The following is a 22,465-nucleotide window of genomic DNA, read 5'->3' as shown; positions in this document are numbered from 1 at the left end:
CTTTAAAAAAAAACTATCAAAGGAACCACTTTTTATTTTAACTGTCAAAAATAGATAGAATCGAAAGTATTACATATTCATAAATTGATACATTTAAGGTTTTAGAGTTGACAAGCACAATTACCCTTACACAAAACAAATTATTGGCATAAAATTGTTATCATTATCATCGGATAGATATTTTTGCCAATAAGCCAATAAAATGGTGTTTAATTTATTGATTAAAATATAATACATAACATGTAATGTCAATTTGCAATGCCCAAATCATTGGGGAAAAAAGGATGATAACATCAATATAAAGCAAGGCGCAGAAATTAATGAATGCCCAAAAAATAAACAAAAGGAGAGTCAAAATAAATTTTATACAGTTGCTAATAGATAATAACTGGAATTATTCTTATAATTTTTAATTTACTATCCACGGAAACCTAGATTACAAATCGTTGCTATAAATAACCATCTATTATACAACATAGTGTTACAGACGGACTGAAGGACGGTCGAACAAACTTTTGAGTTCAAAAGTATTGCCTAGCTATTAAAACAAAAAAAACGACATCCCAAAAATTAGAGAGTAAAGTAAATTATTTTCATATACATTATACAAATGCTCCCACAAATAACAGAAAGATTTTTATTATATATTATTATCCTTCTTTTTTTTAGGGGTTTCCTTTGATACTTCTCATCTCATCATTCCTTTTAAAATGTATTTTTATGACGTCACACATAAAACTTTCCGCTGTCCCATATTTCTTTGTATATCCAGTTTTGTACTATAAGAAATAAAAATTATTGTAAATTTGTCCCATTCTGTCGTAGTGTACAGTATAACAGGGAGAGAGGGGACAGTGGACTCTTCATTACATTAGTACCCAAACTTTTATAATAACGTTTTTTCATCCTTTAGTTAAATAATGTTGGGGATTTTTAATGCATTTTGATTGGTTTGTTCATTAACTTGAGTGTCCAAACGTTTAAACCACTTATAGTAATCTACAGAATAGGTTATTTGAGTATTGTCATTGGGGATGTACATAAATTTATCGGTCATTGTCTTATTCCTTTATATTCCTGACAATATAATGTTGGTAAATCGTCCATTAGTATGAATTGTGCTGGTATTGGCATCTTCTATAAAATCACATTTTTCACCAATGGACCACTAAAAGGTGCCCCTCTTCTCTAACAATAAAAAGAAGAAGACAGTTGTTCTTGGGTTCCAAAACTGACTGGGATAGAGTTGAAAACTATTATTTGTAGTTAAAGATTTACTTTTCTCCCATCCATAATATACAGCTAAAATTTTAACCTTTAAAGACTGCTAAAACAGGAATAAGGTATAGATAACAACGAAATAGATATAAAATAATATTTAGGGGGCAGATACAAAGGTCGTAATGGCTACGAAGTTTTGCCTCCAAAATACAAAATCTTTACGAATTTTTTTTTCTCGAATTAACTCTGCTGTTGGTTACAGCTGCGACTAAACACATGGAGAAATCATAAAACAAGGATGATAACATCCATAAAAGCGAAGCTCTGAAACGGTAGGACAAACAAACATTAAGACTTGTAGAGTGCCATAACTGAATAATCAGATATAAATGTATAAAGTTAGAAAATTAGAAACAAAATTTAAGGAAATTTGTTGAAAAACTGCGATAAGGACTTACATATTTAGGACTTGAGTATAGAGATGCTTTGCTTATAACATTGAACTTTGTTGTCCTAGGAATCAATATTCCAAAAATCAGATCAATCGAATGATTCTATCATATAAAAATTTGTTGTTAAAAAAATTGAAAATCAACATGTTTAAAATAAACGTACGGACATTCTGGATTATAGAGTTGCTACGATTTCTAAATTGTACCTAACTACTACAGAAATCACCATGCAAAGTTTGAAATCGATAGAACAACTTTAACATGCCTAAATTAAAGAAAAGAGCTAACCGTTACGGACTGACGGACGTGTCTTAACCTCTTTTCGAGGAAGCTTTGTGTTTATCAAGTGCAAAATAAATTCCTTATCATTAAACCAAAAACAAAGCGCAAATGTCGTCTTTTAGGGCTTTCCTTTCATAATGTGGCGCGGCATAGAGTGTTTGTTTATTTTGGATGCGCACGTTCTTTACTTTTGAATGAGATATGAGAGTGTGAAGATTTCGGAGAACAAAATTGGGCCTATCATTGGTCTCATTGTGTGTGAACGACCCTAGTATATCAGGGATTTGAAACCATAAGAGCTTCAGGTAGAATTTGTTATTTTTATCAAGAAGTATGGTGTATAGGACGATTATATGTAGTTTTAAAAAGGCTTTAGCCAGCTAAGCATGAAACTTAATTATGATTAATATATGTTTTAGTAATTTTTATGTGCCTTATTGTTGCATTTAACAATGATTTATTAAACCAAATAATTTTCCTTTAAAGCCAAAGTTTCCAAAGATTTTTACCGTAGAGAAAAATGATTTTTAAAAAGCAAATAAGATTACGTGGTTATAAATAACTGGAATTATGAACTAATTGATATTGTAATTTCAGGTCTTTGAAATAATTTCATCAATAAATCTATATTCAAACCTGCTGTTGAAACTTGATGGTTCCTGGTATTGGGGGTTTGTATGTTCGCCAACTGATCTCGTGAACTTCCCGCTAATTCGGAAGTCAAGCTCAACCAAAGTGTCATGGTTGAGACAATTTCAAAGTATCTGATGAATAGGCGTTAGCATTCATCAAGAGATCAATAGCATCTAGTGAATTATTGATGCAATAAACTGTGACAATTTTTCTGTGAAATAAGTACCTAGTGAATCAATATGCCACTAACCAAAAAGCAGAAAATTGAGCGAGCAATCGCTATTGGCAGTGAAAGGCTAGAAGTTTTTGATGAACAGTTAAAAGTGTTTTATGACAATCTAAAAGCCTGCCAAAGTTTTAGCTCATGTGAAAATGTGAATGTAAAATCAATTCGTGACATTTTTAGTGAGGTCAAGGACCAATCTGACCTAATAAAAAGTCTAAAACCTGCCGTGGAGACTAGTGAGCTGCGCGAGTTCAAGCGTGATTTGGATGAAGCTAGTGAGCAGAAAACTGTTGCAGATAAAGTTTATGCGTCGTTGGAGCAGTGTACAAAAATTCTGTACTGGCTGGACAATGATTCAGATGACGCGAGGTCAAGCACTGTCGCCAGGAACCTCGACGTCATTGAGAAGGTGAAGATGGACATGGGAGTGCTTAAAATTTCTGTGGAGTTGCGCCAAGAAGTACGTGATATGTACCGAAGGCTTAGAGAGATGGAACGTCGTTCATCTAATCTGGATGAGAGTGGGACACCTGCCATGCTCTCCAGAAGTATGTCTGCTGTGGATATTCGGAGTTCCAACCCGCAGTATGGGCGCTGGGACAACAGTTTGTTGCCGTCGTTCGACGGTACTGACACGGATTACCCAAACTTTAAACAGGTCTTTAAGGATCTATGCTCTGGTTATGGATTTGCTGACCAGAGGTTAAGTCTGATGTTGTGTATGGAGAAGGTGATAACCAACCCGGAACTACGCAAGCAAGTGTCAGCGATTAGAGATCACAATGAACAATGGGCGTTTCTTGACCAGATGTTTTTATCAAACACTCGCCGGTTCATGAGGATTTTAACTAAGTTGAACAAGATGAAACCTGTGGATAAACCTGTGGACGTGGTTAGCGCAATTGCTACCTTCAAGAGCATGATGCAGGAGGTAGAAGCCATCGTTGGTTCTGCAGCTAAGGATTACAACCACCTAACTCTCATTCATATTTTTAAAGACAAGTGCCCTGAAAATTTGAGAGACAAAATTATGATGGAGCTAGGTAGCATGAACCAACCAAACATCCCGAAGATTGTTGAACTGCTGGAGAGGACCAGGGGTGCCATGTTGGCCGGTGATATGTCCTACGACAGTGGCGCCGGCAAGAGAAATCGTGACAGAGCTGCCGCCGCGCAAGTATCTGGCCGCAGCGACAATAAGAATGGAAAGGCTGGGAAGGACAAGGCTTCCAAGTGGAACAGTGCATGTCCTGTGGAGAGCTGCAAGGAGAAGCACCCGATTTTCCGTTGCCTCACGTTTAAGAAGATGGATGTGGTTGACCGAAAGAAAGTTGTCCAGCAGAAGAAGTTATGTGAACTCTGCTTGTGCGACGGCCATACTGCTGACAAGTGTAATAAATCGGATAAGCTTGGTGTTTGTGGTACCAATAATTGCGACAGATACCATTCCAGGTTACTTCATGAGGCTAGTGCTGGTGTGAATACAGTTTACAAGTCAAGTTCTGCACCCAGCCCCTGTACCTTCTTACTTCAGTTAGTTCCTGTTGTAGCACCTGGCGGCGGCACCTGCCACGCCACGGTAATGTTTGACTCCGGGGCAAATTTGCCACTTGTGTCTGAGAAGTTATCCAACAAGTTGAAGCTGAAATCTACCGGCAGATATACAACTATTTCTGTAGCTGATGGTAGTGAGTCTTCCTGCCGCAATGTTGTGTTTTATTTGAAGGATAGGGACGGCAATCTGAGGGAGTTTGAGGCAGCTGTCATGCCTACCCTCGGCGGGGCCAACGAGATGCGCTCGGTCCACCCCGAAACTGCCGCCGAGATATTTAAAATGCCGCCAGAAAGGTTTACATATATTAGTGGAGGCTTAGATATCATCATTGGAAATACACATCCTGACGTGTTTCCTTCAACCTACCAGAAAGTGGGCCAGTCTATGTTGTGGCGAACCATTTTTGGTAGTGGTTTTATCTGTACGAGTGCTGATGGTGGAGCTGGAGATCAAAAGTCGGCTTATAAGGCTGTCAGTGTCAGTGGAGGCACTTTGCCAGACTTTCTGACGTCTGAATCGTTTGGCATACAGCCGCAGGCACTTTGTCCAGGATGTACTGCTTGTCAAGAGTGCAAGGCTATGGCCGACGGCACTACCTGGGACCAGCGTGAGAGGCAGAGGATAATTGAGGCAGGTTTAACACTAGACTTGCAGTCCAACAAGTGGACAGGTCAATATGCTTATATTGAAGATCCTCACACTTTACCCTACAATGAGAGTTTAGCCCGCAAAATTGCTGAAAAGGATCGTGCCAGGATGGTCAAGGAAGGTACCTATGGAATGTATGTGGAGGTATTCAACGACGCCATAAGAAGAGGCGTTTTCCAAAAAGCCACGCCTGAAGAGTTGCAGTATGAAGGACCTAAGTCTTGTTCATCAATAGTGGTTGCTTTCAAGGAGGATTCAAGTTCCACACCCATGCGATTGTGTGCAAATAGTTCTCTGACGTTCAAGGGTACCAGTTTTAATAACATAATGCTGGGAGGCCCGCCGCCAATGCAGAAGATATTTTATCATTTGATGCTTTTCCGCGGTTACAAGGTTGGTATAACCGCGGATATCTCCAAGTTTTATAACTCCATCCTGGCCACAGAGTTCGACAGCCAGATGAAGAGAGTTTTATTTTCCCCGACGCCAGATGGTCCACTTGAAATTTACCTGACCAAAGTTGTAAATTTCGGCGAGTTAGCTGCGGGAAATTTGGCAGTTACAGCCCTGAAGTTGACGTCCCGCCTGTTCGGCGGAAAGAGTGAAGCAGAGGTCAAGGAGATGTATGGAGAGGGACAAATAAACGGTAGTGAAATTGTTGCCAAACCTGAATTATGGAAGGAGCCACAAATACCTACCTACCCTGATGAGGAATTCAAGTTACCTCAGATTCCAGTTGCAGTCAAGCTTGAGAAGCACAGCTTCATAGATGACGTTATTTCGGGAGCAGGATCGAAGCCAGAAGCCAAGGAGATGATGAAAGAGGCCGACAGGATTATCGGCAAAGGTAGTTTTTCCTTCAAACAAGTCATTTATTCTGGAGATGATTGCCAGCCTACCAAGGTTCTCGGGCTGATATGGAAGCCAGCCACCGATGTGTTGTCCATCGCCACAAGAGTCAACCAAGATGGTAAGGTCAAGGGAAGGAAGGTGAAAGAGGATGCTGATTTGTACAACCTCCAGGACGCCTTGGACGAGAATCTGACAAAGAAGATGGTCCACAGGTTCGCCGCCCAAACTTTCGACCCGATCGGGCTTTGCAGCCCTATTCTGTTGAGAATTAAACTTGTCCTGCGGAAAACATGTTTGCTGAATTTGGGCTGGCAAGATTTCATTCCAAAAAGTCTACGGGATGAACTTGTTCAGTCGCTGGAGGACAGAGCTGAGGTCGCTAAATTGGAGTTTGACCGTTGTGTGGTCCCGGATGAACCAACTGGCCTTCCATCCTTGATGATGTTTTCGGATGGGTCATCAGAGGCTTATGCATCTAATGCGTATTTGAGGTGGCCAACTAGACAAGGATTTGAAACGTTTCTGCTAGCCACTAAGTCAAGAGTTGCGCCGGTCAAGTGTGAGTCAATTCCACGCCTTGAGTTGATGGGATGCCAAATGTCCACAAGGTTGGCAAAGTCCGTCAGAGATGCCCTGCCCTTTGATGTTATCAGAGTAATGTACTTTACTGATTCATCGTGTGTTTTATCACAAATAGTTTCCAACAGTGCTATGTTGAACACATTTAATTCTCATCGTATTGGAGAAATTCAATCTGCTACCAACAAGGATGACTGGAGGTGGGTCCCGGGGACGCAAAACGTTGCAGATTTGGGCACCAGAAGCACCTGCAAGGTATCAGATTTGGGACCAGGTTCCAGGTACAGATTGGGCCCAGAATGGTTGCGCCAGGATGAAAGTGCGTGGCCGGTGAAAACTGCCGAAGAAGTCAAGCAAGTTTTACCCCCAGAGGAGTTGAATACCAAAATGGTTAAGTTATGTTCAATGAAAGTTGCCGGAGAAGCCGCTGAAGATGTCTTTAGGTTTAAGCACAGGAGATCATTTGGACAGGCCAAACGTATTATGGCAGCTGTCCTGCAAGTTGCGAACACCTGGTTGAAGAAGCTAAAGAGCAGACAAGAAGGTAAGGCTACAGCCGCTGGTAGTCATGTAGCAGCTGCAGATTCTGTGTACAAGCCGTCTTTGTACAATTTTATGGCGGCGGCGGAACTTTTCATTGTGTCACGAAGCCAAGAAGATGAGTGGATAAATGACGCTAAAGGCAATTATGCGTCATTAAATCCATTAGTGCATGAAGTATCATTGACCTGGCCTGTCGTTGGTCCAGGTGGAAAGTATGTGACCAGGGAGATGAGGATTCTTAAGATGGTTGGTCGTGGACAGCCAGTCATTGACGCCATTACTGGTGGCCGTAAAATGATATTTGAAGACATGCCAGGTTTAATAATTTTGGAGCCTGGTAATTGGTTAGCTGCTGTTTTTATGAGAGAAGCGCATGTTGAGCTTCACTCTGGTGTCCGTGGAACTTTAGCTGAGAGCCGCCGTTGGTGCTGGATTGTGAAGGCAAGGAGGTTGGCCATCATGGAAGTGAAGAAATGTTGGCCCTGCAGTGTTGAGAGGGCTAAGGAATGTCGTGCTACCATGAAGGAGGTGTTACCTGACAAGTTGGTCCCGAGCAGGCCTTTTGAAGCTGTGCAAGTCGACCTGATGGGTCCGCTGGTTACGAGGAGAGCTGCCGCCAAAACGAGGAGTCAGACAGCAACGAAGAAGGTGTGGGTGTTCGTGGTGGTCTGCAGATTCTCAGGGGCGTTGTGGTTAGATGCCTTGGAAAAGTATGATACCAGCAGTATCCTGTTGTCCCTGCGCAAGTTGGAAGCTGTTCATTGTCTGCCGAAGATCATAGTAAGCGACATGGGCACACAATTATCCGGTGCTCGCAAGGTTTTAGAGCAGAAGTTGGGCAGCCAGGTAGAGTTTTCTTGGTCTCAGATCCCGGCCCGAGCCCACCATTATATTGGGCAGGCTGAGAAAATGGTGGGATTAACCAAGAGATTGCTGTCCAAGAAGTTGGTGAATAGTTCTGTTAATTTCAACGAGCTCCTGGTGCTGTTGGCGGAGGTCAGCAAAATTATGAATAGCAGACCACTGACGATTGAAGCTGCGAACGACGTGGAGAATTGGCGGCTGATTACCCCTGGCCAGCTGCTGGGAAATGTTGACCGCCAGCCGTTGTGCAATGTGGCGATGAAACCGGAGGACCAAATTTCCTCCAGGTTGAAGTTGTTGGAAGATTTATCTGCCCAGTTTTGGACTGCCTACCGCCAGGAGATCCTACCGAAGATATTACGGATGTCCAAGTGGAAGGATGAGATGGCGGAGCCACTAACTGACGGAGATATAGTTCTGGTTACGAGTACCAATCCGCTGATGAGATGTTTGAGGATGGGCCGAGTGACGAGAATTGAGGATGGAAGAAAGACGGCAAGAGTCTTGTTCAGACTGACAGATAAATCTCCCCTAGAAGAACATGCTGTATCAGTCAGGCAGTTGTTAAAAATTATGATTAATAATTGATTCTTATTTTATGGAAATTGAGATTTTTTTAGTAAAAAAGCCACATTTTTCATATGCCTATTTTTATGCCTAAAATAAGAATCAAATGAAATGCGATTAAATATTCTTCTATTTCATATGCTCAAATTTAATTTTATTGAGTTTAATTTCTTTTCAAAAGTACAATTCATTTTAAAACTTACCTGAAAAGTTTAACAAAAAGGAATAAATGTGTCGAGGTTGCGTGATTCGATATTTATTCTAAGAAAAAAATCAAGTATTTTTTTAGCAGATTTTTTTTAAAAATTATATATGAATTTCAATCAAATAAAACATTTTTATTCAGATCAAGGAATGATTGAAAATTCATATTTAAAGTCTCATTTTTTTTTACAAAGAAAAAATTGGTATTTTTTTATAATTCCGATGAAAATTCTAAAGAAGATATTATTATTTTGCTATTCCTTAAGTATTAAAAAGTTTTATTGTTGATTAAGATATTACAGTTCTTATTCATTAGGTTTGAAAAACTTTCTGCCCAAGGATTTTGAAAAATTTTTTCTTACTACTCTTTTTGATGCTTAACAAATTTAGTTTTAAGTACCTATAAATCTTAATTTTCTTGTCTAAGATTTATTTCGTTTTATTTTTACCATTATTGTTTACATTTACATTTCAACCTGATTTCGTAGGTACTTATTGATTTATTAATAATGATTTATTACCTATTGATTATGAAATGATTATTATTAGTGTAGTTGTTATATTTACAACATCATGATTAATAGGATTATCTATTTTAGGATTGTGTATGTGATCTTGTGATTGTCATGTGCATGGAATGTTGTATGGTACAAACCAATCCCCATCCTTCTATCCTAAAAATGTGAGGTATTATGAGTCCTAGTGAGGAGTATAATATTGTGTATGCATTTCACGGGGTTTCATTTAGTTAGGAGCAAAATTGTCACGTTTTCGGAATGTGGCCATTCTCATGTGATTATGGTGAGTTGAGTTTAGTGAGAAATGTTGCTAGTGCTCAGCGCGAAAAAAACCTTGAATCTCGTTAAGGAAGTTAATTTGACTTTCAAACGGGGGGTGTGTCTTAACCTCTTTTCGAGGAAGCTTTGTGTTTATCAAGTGCAAAATAAATTCCTTATCATTAAACCAAAAACAAAGCGCAAATGTCGTCTTTTAGGGCTTTCCTTTCATAATGTGGCGCGGCATAGAGTGTTTGTTTATTTTGGATGCGCACGTTCTTTACTTTTGAATGAGATATGAGAGTGTGAAGATTTCGGAGAACAAAATTGGGCCTATCATTGGTCTCATTGTGTGTGAACGACCCTAGTATATCAGGGATTTGAAACCATAAGAGCTTCAGGTAGAATTTGTTATTTTTATCAAGAAGTATGGTGTATAGGACGATTATATGTAGTTTTAAAAAGGCTTTAGCCAGCTAAGCATGAAACTTAATTATGATTAATATATGTTTTAGTAATTTTTATGTGCCTTATTGTTGCATTTAACAATGATTTATTAAACCAAATAATTTTCCTTTAAAGCCAAAGTTTCCAAAGATTTTTACCGTAGAGAAAAATGATTTTTAAAAAGCAAATAAGATTACGTGGTTATAAATAACTGGAATTATGAACTAATTGATATTGTAATTTCAGGTCTTTGAAATAATTTCATCAATAAATCTATATTCAAACCTGCTGTTGAAACTTGATGGTTCCTGGTATTGGGGGTTTGTATGTTCGCCAACTGATCTCGTGAACTTCCCGCTAATTCGGAAGTCAAGCTCAACCAAAGTGTCATGGTTGAGACAGACTGACCTACCCTAATTATAGAAAAGCTTCGCTTTTAAAAAAAGATTATTGATTAGATTTATTATACTACGTTCTCAACATAATAAATGCTTGACTTCTGTCTTTTTAAAGAACCTACCTAACAATAAATGGCAAATTCTATCTCTATTTCAAAAGTTAAAGAAAATCCGCATACTTCACTCAAAATGAAATGTGGACCCTAATTACAAATTCTGGCAGCTTTGTTTTAAATGGCTTGCTTCTTTGTATGAAATTAAGAAAAAAATTTATGATTGAAAACTAAGACTTAACGTTCATAAAATGCAAAGAATAGTATGAATATCCAGGGAGTAAGGGAGGGGACGATGGATCGAATTTTCAATTTTTAAGAGTCTCAGACTTTGGGTACTGGCTTAAAGAGAATGTGCACGAATTCAGCAGGTTCTGAATGACTTTGAGTACTAGCGCATCAATGCCCCGGTAACTAGCTGAGTTAGTTTTCAAAATAGCAGACAGAAATTTGTTATAAAATGGCTGGTTTTAAAAAATATTTTTTCCCAAGAAAATGTCATTTCATGGATAGAAACTCTACTGTGACATTTATGTATTACACAATCTAAGAACCCCCTTAAATTTTGTGGCAGTTAAAAATATATGAGAAGGGTTGACGAAGTTTTAAACACGATTTTTCTAGTGATTAATTACAGAATCACGGTTGGACCCTCAGATGTCAAAACTTTATTTTAGTGTTTGGCCAAAATGACTTAGCAATTGTATTTGTAAGTACGTCTGATAACACCCTTTGCTATTTTTAAAATCCTAGAAAATTTTTTTTGCAAGAAAATTGCATAAATTCGCAACCTTTTTTAGAACCACTACTTAACTCGAGTTTTAAAACTTTTTATATAAAATCCTTTTTACAAAAAATATCAATAATTACTTAAGATTAAACCTGAAAGAAAAAAATTCTCATTACACGTGTTAATTTTCATGTTTTAGGTCTTTTTTTGAGGAAAACACTGGTGTCCTGAATAGGAAACAGGTTTTTTTTTGACATACGTCTCACAAGACCTACGTAGGCATGACCGGGAGACGATGACGGTTAAGTACATGACTTTCGTTAAATCACAGCTGATCACTTTTGTGGATTTTTTTGAAAATTACTTTTATACCCAAATTTTCATACTTTTTCCCCCAAAAATCACAATTTTTTCACATTTGCAGCTTAGTTAGCCTAAATTTACGCAAGAAAAGTATAGTAAATACAGCTGAACCTAAGGACTGTGTTATCATCAATAACAAAATCTTTAAGAATCAATTGAAAAATCTATGATTTGTAGTCTAGAAATGAAATCAGAATTATTTGAAGTTAATATTTGAATTGAGGTCTAAACATCTTTTGTAATTATCTTTAAAAAATATTTCATGTTCCTGTTGCATGCCTCATGACATATTATATTATTAAAACATAGTTTCAGACTGAGAAAAGACCACTCTCTGAGGTTCCACTAATAAAGATAATACAAACATGCTTCAGAAACAGCAATGATTCTGTTCCAAGTTTTCCTTGAAATATTAACAAGTTATCCTGCTCAATATTAGTTCCTGGCTGATTTGATGTCTCAACATCAAAACAATATCTGCTTGGGGTATAACATATGTCCATAAACACAGTTGCCATGTTCAAAGTCCTATAATACCATTTATACAAGGCTACAATTAAATATACAACCAGTCCCTGGTTCAAAAGAGCTTGCAGAAGGTTAATATAGCTGGTCTTGATTGAGTCTCTGCTCTTTGTACACATTGGTTGTCTTTACTACTGATTAAATGTCATAGTGAGAACCATGGTAGACACTCTTGTTCTTTGAAGCAAGAGAGTTTCAAGTGGTTCAAACTGTGTTATTTAGATTAAGTAAAAGTCTTATCAAGGTTTTTATAGGTGAACCTACAGAATAATTATAGTTACATATTGGATTCTAAGATGGATGGATAATTTGTAAGTTAGTGTATTCAAACATTGTGTTGATATGACTCATGAATGTAAGAGCAGCTAAATGACAGAAAGGCACTTTGCTTGTAGCTTGAAGAAAATAATAGTTGCTTATAACTAAAGTGAATGTGAATGCTGGTTACATGATTATAACTGGATTTCAATGTGGTTTTCAATTGTGACTTTAAAACCCAATTCGAAAATAAAACACAGGCAAGTTTTCTGTCCTAAGCAGATCAATACTACCCTTCCTAAAAGCTACCAGTAGTAAAGGGACCTAGGAAACAGGTGTTAAACAGGAAGACCACAATATAGGATTAGCAAAGCAAGAATAAAGGGCAGTTTGTCTATCAAATGGTGTTAGATTTGGAATCATAGACCCACCTTACTTTAGCATATCAATCAGCAGAGTAGTTGGAAACCATGTTGAATTTCTGAGTAATAGAGAATGATAGGACAGGAGCTCTTAGCTGAAGTAACTGAGGCAAGGGAGTCTTAAAGACCATGTAGCTAGATGCATGGCAGTCTAGGCTTTCACCCATGGAAAGATCGCTCATGACAGTAGCTGGTTCATAGGAAACCAAAGGAAGTAAAAAGTAAGAATACTGGATATTTTATTCTGAATCTTGAGGTAATCCCTTCATGTGGCAAAAGTCAAGCCACAAGTTCAATAGCAAACAAGTACTGGAATAGGAAGTTGAAATGAACTTTGAAGAAAGAGTCAAAAGTGTGTGAAATTGATGATTAACAAACAAGGTCAGAATTCTAAACTAACTTCCATCAAGATTTATAGGCTGGGTGAACCATGTCAGCCAGCTAGAATAGAGGTCTAGCTATATCAGGGTGGATAGAGGTACCCTGTTTAGTAGACAGTATTATGAGGCATATTTGTTAAAGTTGAAGGACATGGACGGTAACTTCAACGTCTTGAAACAAGGATCAAGAAGTTTAACAGGTGGATTGATAGGCGAGAAAGTTTTTGTGAAAGAAATTATGTTGCTTAGTCAAAGGCAAAGTCAGATAGATTGAATCATGCTAAAGCCAGGTAAAGCCTATGGAGGCCAGAAGCAGATCTGACGTGCAAATTTATTGTTGAACATTAATTCAAAATAATTAACTCTTACTCAATTTCTGACTAAAAATCTTATTCTATTGATTCTGAAAGATCTTGTTATAGGTGATAGCAAAATCGTCAGTACAGCTGTTACTTATTATACTTTCCTTACGTAAATTTAGGCTAACTAAGCAGCAAATGTGAGAAAATTTAGATTTTTTGAGGAAAAACTATGAAAATTTGGGTAAAAAAGTAATTTTCAAAAAAATCCACAAAAATGATCAGCTGTGATTTAACGAAAGTCATGTACTGAACCGTCATCGTCTTCCGGTCATGGCTACATAGGTCTTGTGAGACGTATGTCAAAAAAAACCTGTTTCCTGTCCAGGACACCGGTGAAAACATAACTTCTCCTTTTTTGACAATAATATATTTTTTTAACAATTCAAAGTAAAATATAATAAAACTTAAACGATTTTTCTTGAATTATCAGTTGAAAATTTCATCAAACATGCAATTTAAGTGATGAAAATTTAATAAAATCATTTTTTGAATGTTTAGAATTACCAATTTTCTACATTTAAAACAAAATGTTAACAAAATTTAAAAACATTCTAACATATAACTTCAAAAATCAATAACATTTTATAAAAAGATGTTTCAAAAAATAAATCATTAAAAGGTATTAAAATGCATTTGAAATTACTTAAAATTAAAACGAGAACATCTTTTTACACTGTATTCAGTGAAATAGACTTTAAATGACATGATTAGTGAATGAAATATTTCCTAAACTCATTAAGCCTTTTTGTGACTATATTAAAAATAATTTATTTTGTTTTATATCGTTTTTTTATTCAAATATTTGACAAAATTTTCCATACGTCAATAAAATAAAGTCAGTTTTTTACTGTTTCCAGGTTTTTCTTTATAATTATAACAATTAAATATAATATAAATCTTCATTATCTTTTATTTGAATTATCATACACATTAAAATGTGAAGTATAAGCTAGAATAGCACTTTTTTCAACGAATATTTTAATGACATTATATCAAAATAATTCCTCTTAAATATCACACAACATCTGATTGGGAAGTATAGCCATTTCCTGGAGGTATAATATTTACAAAAATACCATTAATTCTGTTTTTATCAGAAGTTAAAAAAATTGAACAATTCTAAAACAATGGTTGGCTGTCTAGATATTGAGTACACTAAGACTACGGCTCTGTTCTATTGAAATAACGTTGCAAAAAGAGGGGTTCTGAAAGTAATCTACCAAATTTTTTTTAAAGAACCAACAAGTACTGTCAGTATCTTTTTTCTTGTAATCTAGCAGACAATCAAATCATAACACAATTTTCATGATAAATATTTCAGGTTTCTACTTCACATTTTAAAAAATATACTGATCAATAAAATGTTCAAAATTTTACTTTGTACTAATTGAAAAAATATGTTGTAATTCTTATTTTAAAGTTACATTTTTATCCCTGACAAAATCATAGACGACTTTTAAAGGCATCTTATCTAAACTTTTTGAAGAAAAACTTAAAATCGTTAATTAAGTATGAAAACTATTTTCTTCGATTTTTCTGAAGTTATTATCGCATTCTATGGGTTTTTTATTATCATTTACTTATATCGATAGTGCCAAACATTGTACCCCAACTTATTCATTTAATAAAAAACGAAGCGTGGAATGTTTACTACATTGTGATGTATTGGTAATTTAATTTTCAAGTAAATTATTTTTTTCTTAGATCTAATTTTGTTCTAAATTATATTACCATGATCCCTTTACAATTTTGGTCAAATTTTTTGGATAAATCTGGTTTTCATTGCTTTTCAGCTAAAACTCTTTAATTGAATTTATTGCTCATTGTCCCCTCCCTTACTCCCTGATGAATATCATTTAATTATTCACGTTAAGTAGCGTTGTGTACAAATATAAGGAAGTTGCAAAAAAAATATTTTTACAATATGCCTTTAACCTTTTTTCCATTATGGATTGGGAACCTCTTGATATCTGCTGGATTAGAACCGGTTCTGTTACATCCTGTAAAACTATGTATCGTATCGTATTCTAGTCAAATTACCATTAATTAATAAAAAATAAAAATTATAACATCAATACCAGTTTCGTTGGCCCTCGTTATTTTATTACTAGTGGAAAATTGTCTAGAATACGATACGATATATATAGTTTTTCAGAATGGCTTAGAGTAAGTATAGAAAAGTTGTTGGAAGAAGGGGGGTATTAATTAATAATAATATGAATGTAAAGCCAGAAGAAGTATTACTGTCAGAAACACACCAGAGGTGGATTATTAAAAATTTTTTGCCTCACTAAAATCAGTGAGGCTCGCTAAAAATTTAGAGGGGATAATTTTGCCCCACTATTTTGCCTCACAATTTTAGTGAGGCAATGAGCCAAAAAAGTTTTTTAAGTATTCACCTCATGTCTGGTGCTGTATTTGTCAATTTGTTAATTATACGTGTTTATATCAATATTCTTATATTTACTGATATCCACAAAATATTTATAAGGTATAAGAATAACATCTTTAGTATGCCTTCGAAACCGATTAATACCCACTGAATTAGAACAGGTCCTCAGTCATATTATCCACGACTTTTAAAATAAAAATCATAAAATTGATACCAGTTTTGGCCCCTCGAGCGTCCAAACTGATTTTAATCCTATAATCTTTTTTACTAAGTATATTTGCGATTACTTTTATTTAATGAAATCTTCCAATTTTTAACATTTACAAAACGGCCTGCTTTATTGCATCAAGGTCCGTGACAGATCTATATAGGAAATAAACGTCTATAAATGAGCTCGAGTCTTCCAATGGTAGAGTGTTTAAAACTCATAGTGCTCCAATAATCCTCATTAAACTCTCATTGACCAAAGCGATAAGACCTTTATTCTATTTGTTTAAGGAATGAATTAAGTTTTTCACTTCATGTTGATATTTGAATTACATTGAAGTATTTAATCCTTATTTCATAAATAAAAAATATACGTTCATAATAGAGTAAATCTAAGAAAACTCTATTTATAAAGAATTCGATTGTGGCGACACTTCCTTTGTGTTAAAATATTAAAACTAAAATTTTAATCATATTAACCCTTTGGTGATGGTAATGTGAAAAAATATAATTGAAAAATCTTTTTAAAATTATTTAAATTAATAAATATTTACTTCTTTCTTTTAGATAGTAATGGCGGGGGAGGAGAATTGATTTATTGAGAAATAGATAAATAGATATGAATTTATAGAAAACTAGCCAATAGCGAGATAGTTATATTGAGCCAACTCTAGTATTTTAATATCCGCGAAAAGCTGTCTACAAAGCGATGCGATTAATAACTATTCTTTTAATAAAATCGCGATTTACAATTAAATATGAAGGGGGGGGGGGTGAATGTTCAACTCGCGAAATAAAGGAATTTTAGCGCATTTTCTACTTGAATATTAATATTGAAAGCTTATCTTTTACGTTATAAATATCGTGAGTACAAATATTCAATTTTGCATACATATTGTCAGGGCTTGGCAGCCGTGTATAAGCCTTAAATTGCGAAAAGATGATAGATTGTCTGTTTAGGAACATGTTTAGACACACAGCTCAAATTTAAAGTTATAATTTGACGATTTCACTGAGGCTTACACGCTGTTGACGTGCGGCTGCCGAGCCCTGGATATTAAAGGTGTAGCAGATCAAGAATAAAAAAAATTCAAAGCTTTACTTTCTTGCAAATGTATCCTCATCTAACGTTCTAAGTATCACTTGACTAATTAAATGACTCTTTTTCTAATCCATTGGATAAGGTATTTAATTCCGCCAGTCTATATTATTAGTAGTATCAAGGACGTACAAAATGAGGAGTGTTCATTGTTTGAGGGATGAATCAAATATATTTTTTTTTAATTTTGAAGGGGGTAAAATAAGAGGTTTCATAATTTGAGGGGGGTAAATACCCTTTTAACCGCACCTTTGGATGTCTATGGGTAGTATGTTAGCAAAATAGTTATTTCTCGCATCTTTTTTTAGCCGGTGACTTCGTCACCTCGGGGCTAAAAAAAACTAGTTTTAATCTCATAATTGTACATTTCTATATTCGTAGAAAGCTGGATATAATACGATGCTAGACATAGTTTTTTCGTATTCATGAGAACCGGTTCCTATCCACCGGATTCAAATGAATACGAGAAAATATATTAAAGTGCAATGCAAATCACAGTAACTAGTTGAACAAAACAAAAAATGAAAAAAATTTATTTCAACTTAATGTCTCTTTTTTTCTAAACTTTTCAATTACAAACTTATTTTTTTACATTAATTGAAAAAAAGTAATGTATGGAAGATTTTATGGTAACATTTTATTATCCATTTCCCAAAACAAAAAAAAATTATAATAACATTGTAATTTTTATATAATCATATTTTGTATGAAAGTTGAACAAATATCAGAGGTATTAAATAGGGATAAGATCAGGGATCTAAAAGGATAAGACAATGGCCAATAAATTGATGTACATCCAAAATGATAATACACAAAATTACTCCTTCTTTATATTTAAATTAGTGGTTGAAATATTCGAACTCTCTCTCTAAATAAGACACTGTTTGAGGAATTAAAGTAAACCTTATTGTATTAAACAAATTTAAAACAATTGTAAATGTTATATGAAGCTTCACTGTAATGGGATTGCGATATAAATGGCCGAAATAATGATGTACATCCCCAATGATGATACACAAAATTACCCATTCTCCCGATTTGTGGTTAAAACGTTTGGACACGTTGACGAACAAACTAACAAAAATGAAATAAAAGTTGTTCAGACAACGAATAAGAAAATGTTATTATAAAACTTTGTGTAATAAACAGCCCAATTTTCCCTTTCTCCCTGGTAACGAGAACGATGTCGATCCAGAGGTAAGCAAGATATTAAGCAACAGACACATATACTGATAGACATCATGTTACTTTGAAAAAAGGATAAATACAATACATACTTTAGTTTCAGAGAGAGAGGGGACAATGGGCTGTTTATTACACTAGTCCCCAAAGTATTTTAATAACGTTTTCTTATTTGTTGGCTTAACATCTTTAGGGACTTTTAAAGAATTTTGATTGGTTGCTTTATTAAGTTGAGTGTCTAAACGTTAAGGGGTAATTTTGTGTATAAATATTGGGGATGTACATCAATTTATCAGCCATTGTCTTATCCCTTTAGATCCCTGCTTTAGTTTGGTGTCTTATCCAGCTTTCCATTATCTTGCATAATCTGGTAAAAAAAAAGATAGATGTAACTACTTATACCCATATCTTACCATTACTGAGTTCATACATATATTATTACATAGACAAGTTATGTAATATTAGCGGATACGCCCCTAGAGGCCTCATGGGGCACTTGAGGAGGGGTGAGTTGATTTAGATAAAAAAAATTTATTTTAGATTCAAAACGAAAAATTAAAAATAATTTTTTTTTGAGGGGGGGTAATTTTTTTCTAGGGGTGATTTCTCTTGGGAGGGTGGTGGTACCCTCACCCAAAATAGTTGTAAACCTTCCAAGGACCTATGAAAAGCTACCCTGTAAAGGAGAACCATATCGGTTCTGCAGTTAGCGAGATCATAGGATACAGACAGACAGAAAACAGACAGACAAACATCCTGTTACTTTATTATAAGGATATATGTATCATTGTAAATGTATATCAAGGCAAGAAAAAAAACCAGATCAATAAGATCCTTTTACAGGATGAGTAAAAAAACCCAGAAAATATGAAATGCTGTTGTTTGCAGTTGGTGGTGTAATATTTATTTATTGCATCGTACTATAGACAGCTTTCCGCGGATATTTAAATGAAAAATTATAAGATTAAAACCCAAGAGGCCTAACAAAACTTGTATTGATTTAAACATTTTTATTTTAATATTTGTGGAAAAATGTCTGTAATACGATGCTTTACATGATTTTTAAGTATGGCTGAGAACCGGTTCTAGTCCTTCGGTTTCGAAGCCATACTGTAATATTGGTTATTATGATGATAAATTATTGCAGGTATTGCCTTTGCCTGGATTATATTATACACAATTAATAATCATAACTACCAACTTCAAAGGATAACCTTAGATTTTTTTCTCACATGAAATCAAGAGATACATTTTCACAGTAGCTTTTGATAAGTTATTTTAGGTTAGGTTAGGTAAATTTTAATGATTACCCCGCAGGGGCTCGAAATAGGAGAAAGGCTACTGTGAAAATACGACGAAACCCGCTAATTCGTTTTCTTTTCATGACCCAAATTTTATTAGTAGAGAAGCTATTATAAAATTCAAAATATGATAAATGGCAAGAAGGAATTGTGATTCTCTTAGATACCATCACAGATAGTTGTTCAAAATTTACTCCTACAAATTATGTAAATTCCAAGTTAACTTTATACCGAAGTTTTATTTATCAACGAAAACAGATTTATACTATTAACAAAAAGTTTAGCTATGACATGTTGATTAAAAATCGTAGAATATCATTTCTCGTATTCATTTGAATCCGTTGGATAGGAACCGGTTCTCATCCATACGAAAAACTATGTCTAGCATCGTATTATATCCAGCTTTCTACGAATATAAAGATGTACAATCATAAGATTAAAACCAGTTTTTTAGCCCGTGCCTTCGGCAACTCGGGGCAAAAAAAAATAGTTTTAATCTTATAATTGTACATTCTATATCCGCGGAAAGCTGTTTATATACGATGCGAGAAATAAATATTAATGTTATCCAGGGAGGAAGAGGACATTGGGCTGTAAATTACACTGGTACCCAACGTTTTATAACAACGTTACTGATTCATGGACCCAACAAACTTTGATTACTTTAATCGAGTTTTTATTCGTTGGTTTTAAACTGGTGTCCAAACTTTTAAACCATTTATTTAAATCTATACAGGTAGTTTTGATTAACCTAATTAAGAATGTATATAAATTTCTCGTCCATTGTCTTATCCTTTATTCTGCCAGAAGATGGTAACCAATATATGTATTGATATGAGTGTAAATGCATAGTATAGATACATTCAAATATTCACACATAGTCTGGAAATTAAAGTAAAAGAATAGAGGGTGCAAGAGTTATGTGTAACTCTATCCCCTTCGTGGAAACCCTGTGTCGACTTTCAATTTGGTTTATGAATATCAGCCAATAGCGTCGAAAATATTAACACAGCCAAGTAAAAAGAGAAAAAAGCAATTTGCAAGCACACGAAAAAGGCCCCCTCCTCTTGGGCCAAGTAGTTGTCTGGGTTATACATCTATTACTTATACATTTATTGTCAAGGATAAAGTGCTGGAGACGTGTTCTAACACTTTATACTTTCAATCAATCAATACATTTGTCTAAGATTATATAAGAAAACAAATAACTAAAAATGTTGTCAAACTGAAATTTTAAAGAAAAAAAGTTAAGTAAATTATAATTGAAAACAAGAACAATTAGGTCTTATTGCTGTAAAGATTTTTAAATATACATTGCTTGTTAGAATGGTCAATAATACAAGAATGGTTAATTTTTGGGTCTGGTAATAATGCTCTTCCACAAAATGCCTGTTAAGCACTGAACTCTCAATCCCCTATATGTGGGTAGCTTTCGCAGCTCAACAATATAACTTGAGGCCTTAAGGGTCAATTAAGGTGGCGGTGAGGGGGGGGGGAGAAAGATATTTTTTGGGGGTTTCCTTCTCCAACCTTCTCAGGACCTATAAAAAGCTATACTGTAGTAAAGGAGAACCATATCGGTTTAGTGATTTACGAGGTCAATCTCTACACGCAGACAGATAGAAATCCTGTTACTTTTATGTAAAATTATCCGACACTATTTGATGTAGAATAGCTTTACTACGAAAAGTTAAACTTCTTTTAAATACCAAAATTTGCATAAAATTAATAAGTTTGTAGAAGTAACTTTTTCATTAAATTTAGGTAATGTGTTTTATATTTATGTTTCAAATAAAACATGGAGAAGAGAAACTACTCTATATATTTCAGCAAAAATGTTGTCTATAGTTTTTTAATTGAAGATTTTTAAAAGTATCTGATAATTAAACTCTTGTGTTTTTTAAATTTTATTTGATACACCTTAATACCGACGGATTGTTTAGATAAAAGGACAATGCTTAGATAAGTCTGCTTTAAAAAAATAAAGAATATAGGTGGAAATTTCGTTGTCAATTTAGGTTGCTAACATGGATACCACTAATTGGTCAGTTCGTATATCTAGTAGTAAAGGAGGGGATGGGGTAAAGGGGATGAATAGAGGGAATTATTATTTTAGCCAGTTGCAAGTTTCTCTTTATTTTTGTACATAATAATCTGGTGTAAGATCCAAGTAATAATAAATCCATTATGCTCTATCAAATTAATGGAGATGCTGCATCAAGTAATTTAAAGGGCAAAAAGTAATATTCTTCTTGATTCTGTCTGCAGCTAAATCACTACATCGTTAAAGTAGATCCTTATACTATATTGAAAGGTTTGGGTGTCGCGACAAGCACCCAGGAGAAAAATAACCTGTCCCGAATCAAAAAATTGTTTTATGATAGTTATTTATCGCATCGTATTATAGACTTCTTTCCGCGGATATTAATATTAAATTATAAGATTGAATCCAGTTTTGTTATCCTTGTGGGTCTAAAGGTCCGGATGAACAAAACTTGTATTATCTTCTAGATTTTTATTCTAATGTTCGTGGAATATTGTCTGTAATACGATCCTATATATGGTTTTTCAGTATGGCTGAGAACTCGCTCTAATCCGGCAGATATTAATCGTTTTCAAAGGTTATACTGGAAATATTTTTACTTTTAGTTTGGCTGGATTTAAGATGACCTTGACCCGTCATGTGTCCCACTATATCATCACATACTACCTGCCCTCGGGACTATTTGTTGTCGTATCCTGGATATCTTTCCTGGTTCCAGCTGACGTCATTCCAGGTAATTTCATAGTATAAAGTAGTAAGCTCTTTTTACTGTTTAGCGAAGGTTCTCGTTAGCCGCTTAATCGATATGGTTCTCCTTTACATTGTAGCTTTTCATAGGTCCTTGGAAGTTTTAAAGCTATTTTAAACATTTTATCTCAACATAGATTGTCTATGTTTATC

General features: G+C 35.0%; 1 protein-coding gene across 2 annotated transcripts in view; it reads left to right on the top strand.

Moving 5' to 3' along the window:
- LOC145317494 (glycine receptor subunit beta-type 4-like) overlaps window positions 1–22,465 on the top strand; it is an 86,873-nt gene that overhangs the window by 48,255 nt on the left and 16,153 nt on the right. For both annotated transcript variants that reach the window (XM_080158602.1, XM_080158601.1), the window contains exon 9: window positions 22,171–22,298. In XM_080158602.1, coding sequence (XP_080014728.1) covers window positions 22,171–22,298 — 128 coding nt within the window. The remainder of the gene's footprint in view (window positions 1–22,170; window positions 22,299–22,465) is intronic.

This window comes from Acartia tonsa, chromosome 4 (assembly GCF_053477335.1).
Source record: "Acartia tonsa isolate MP-2025a chromosome 4, ASM5347733v1, whole genome shotgun sequence".
NCBI classification, from domain to species: domain Eukaryota; kingdom Metazoa; phylum Arthropoda; class Copepoda; order Calanoida; family Acartiidae; genus Acartia; species Acartia tonsa.
The sequence above is the reverse complement of the archived record's forward strand: the minus strand, read 5'-3'. Positions and strand labels throughout refer to the sequence as shown.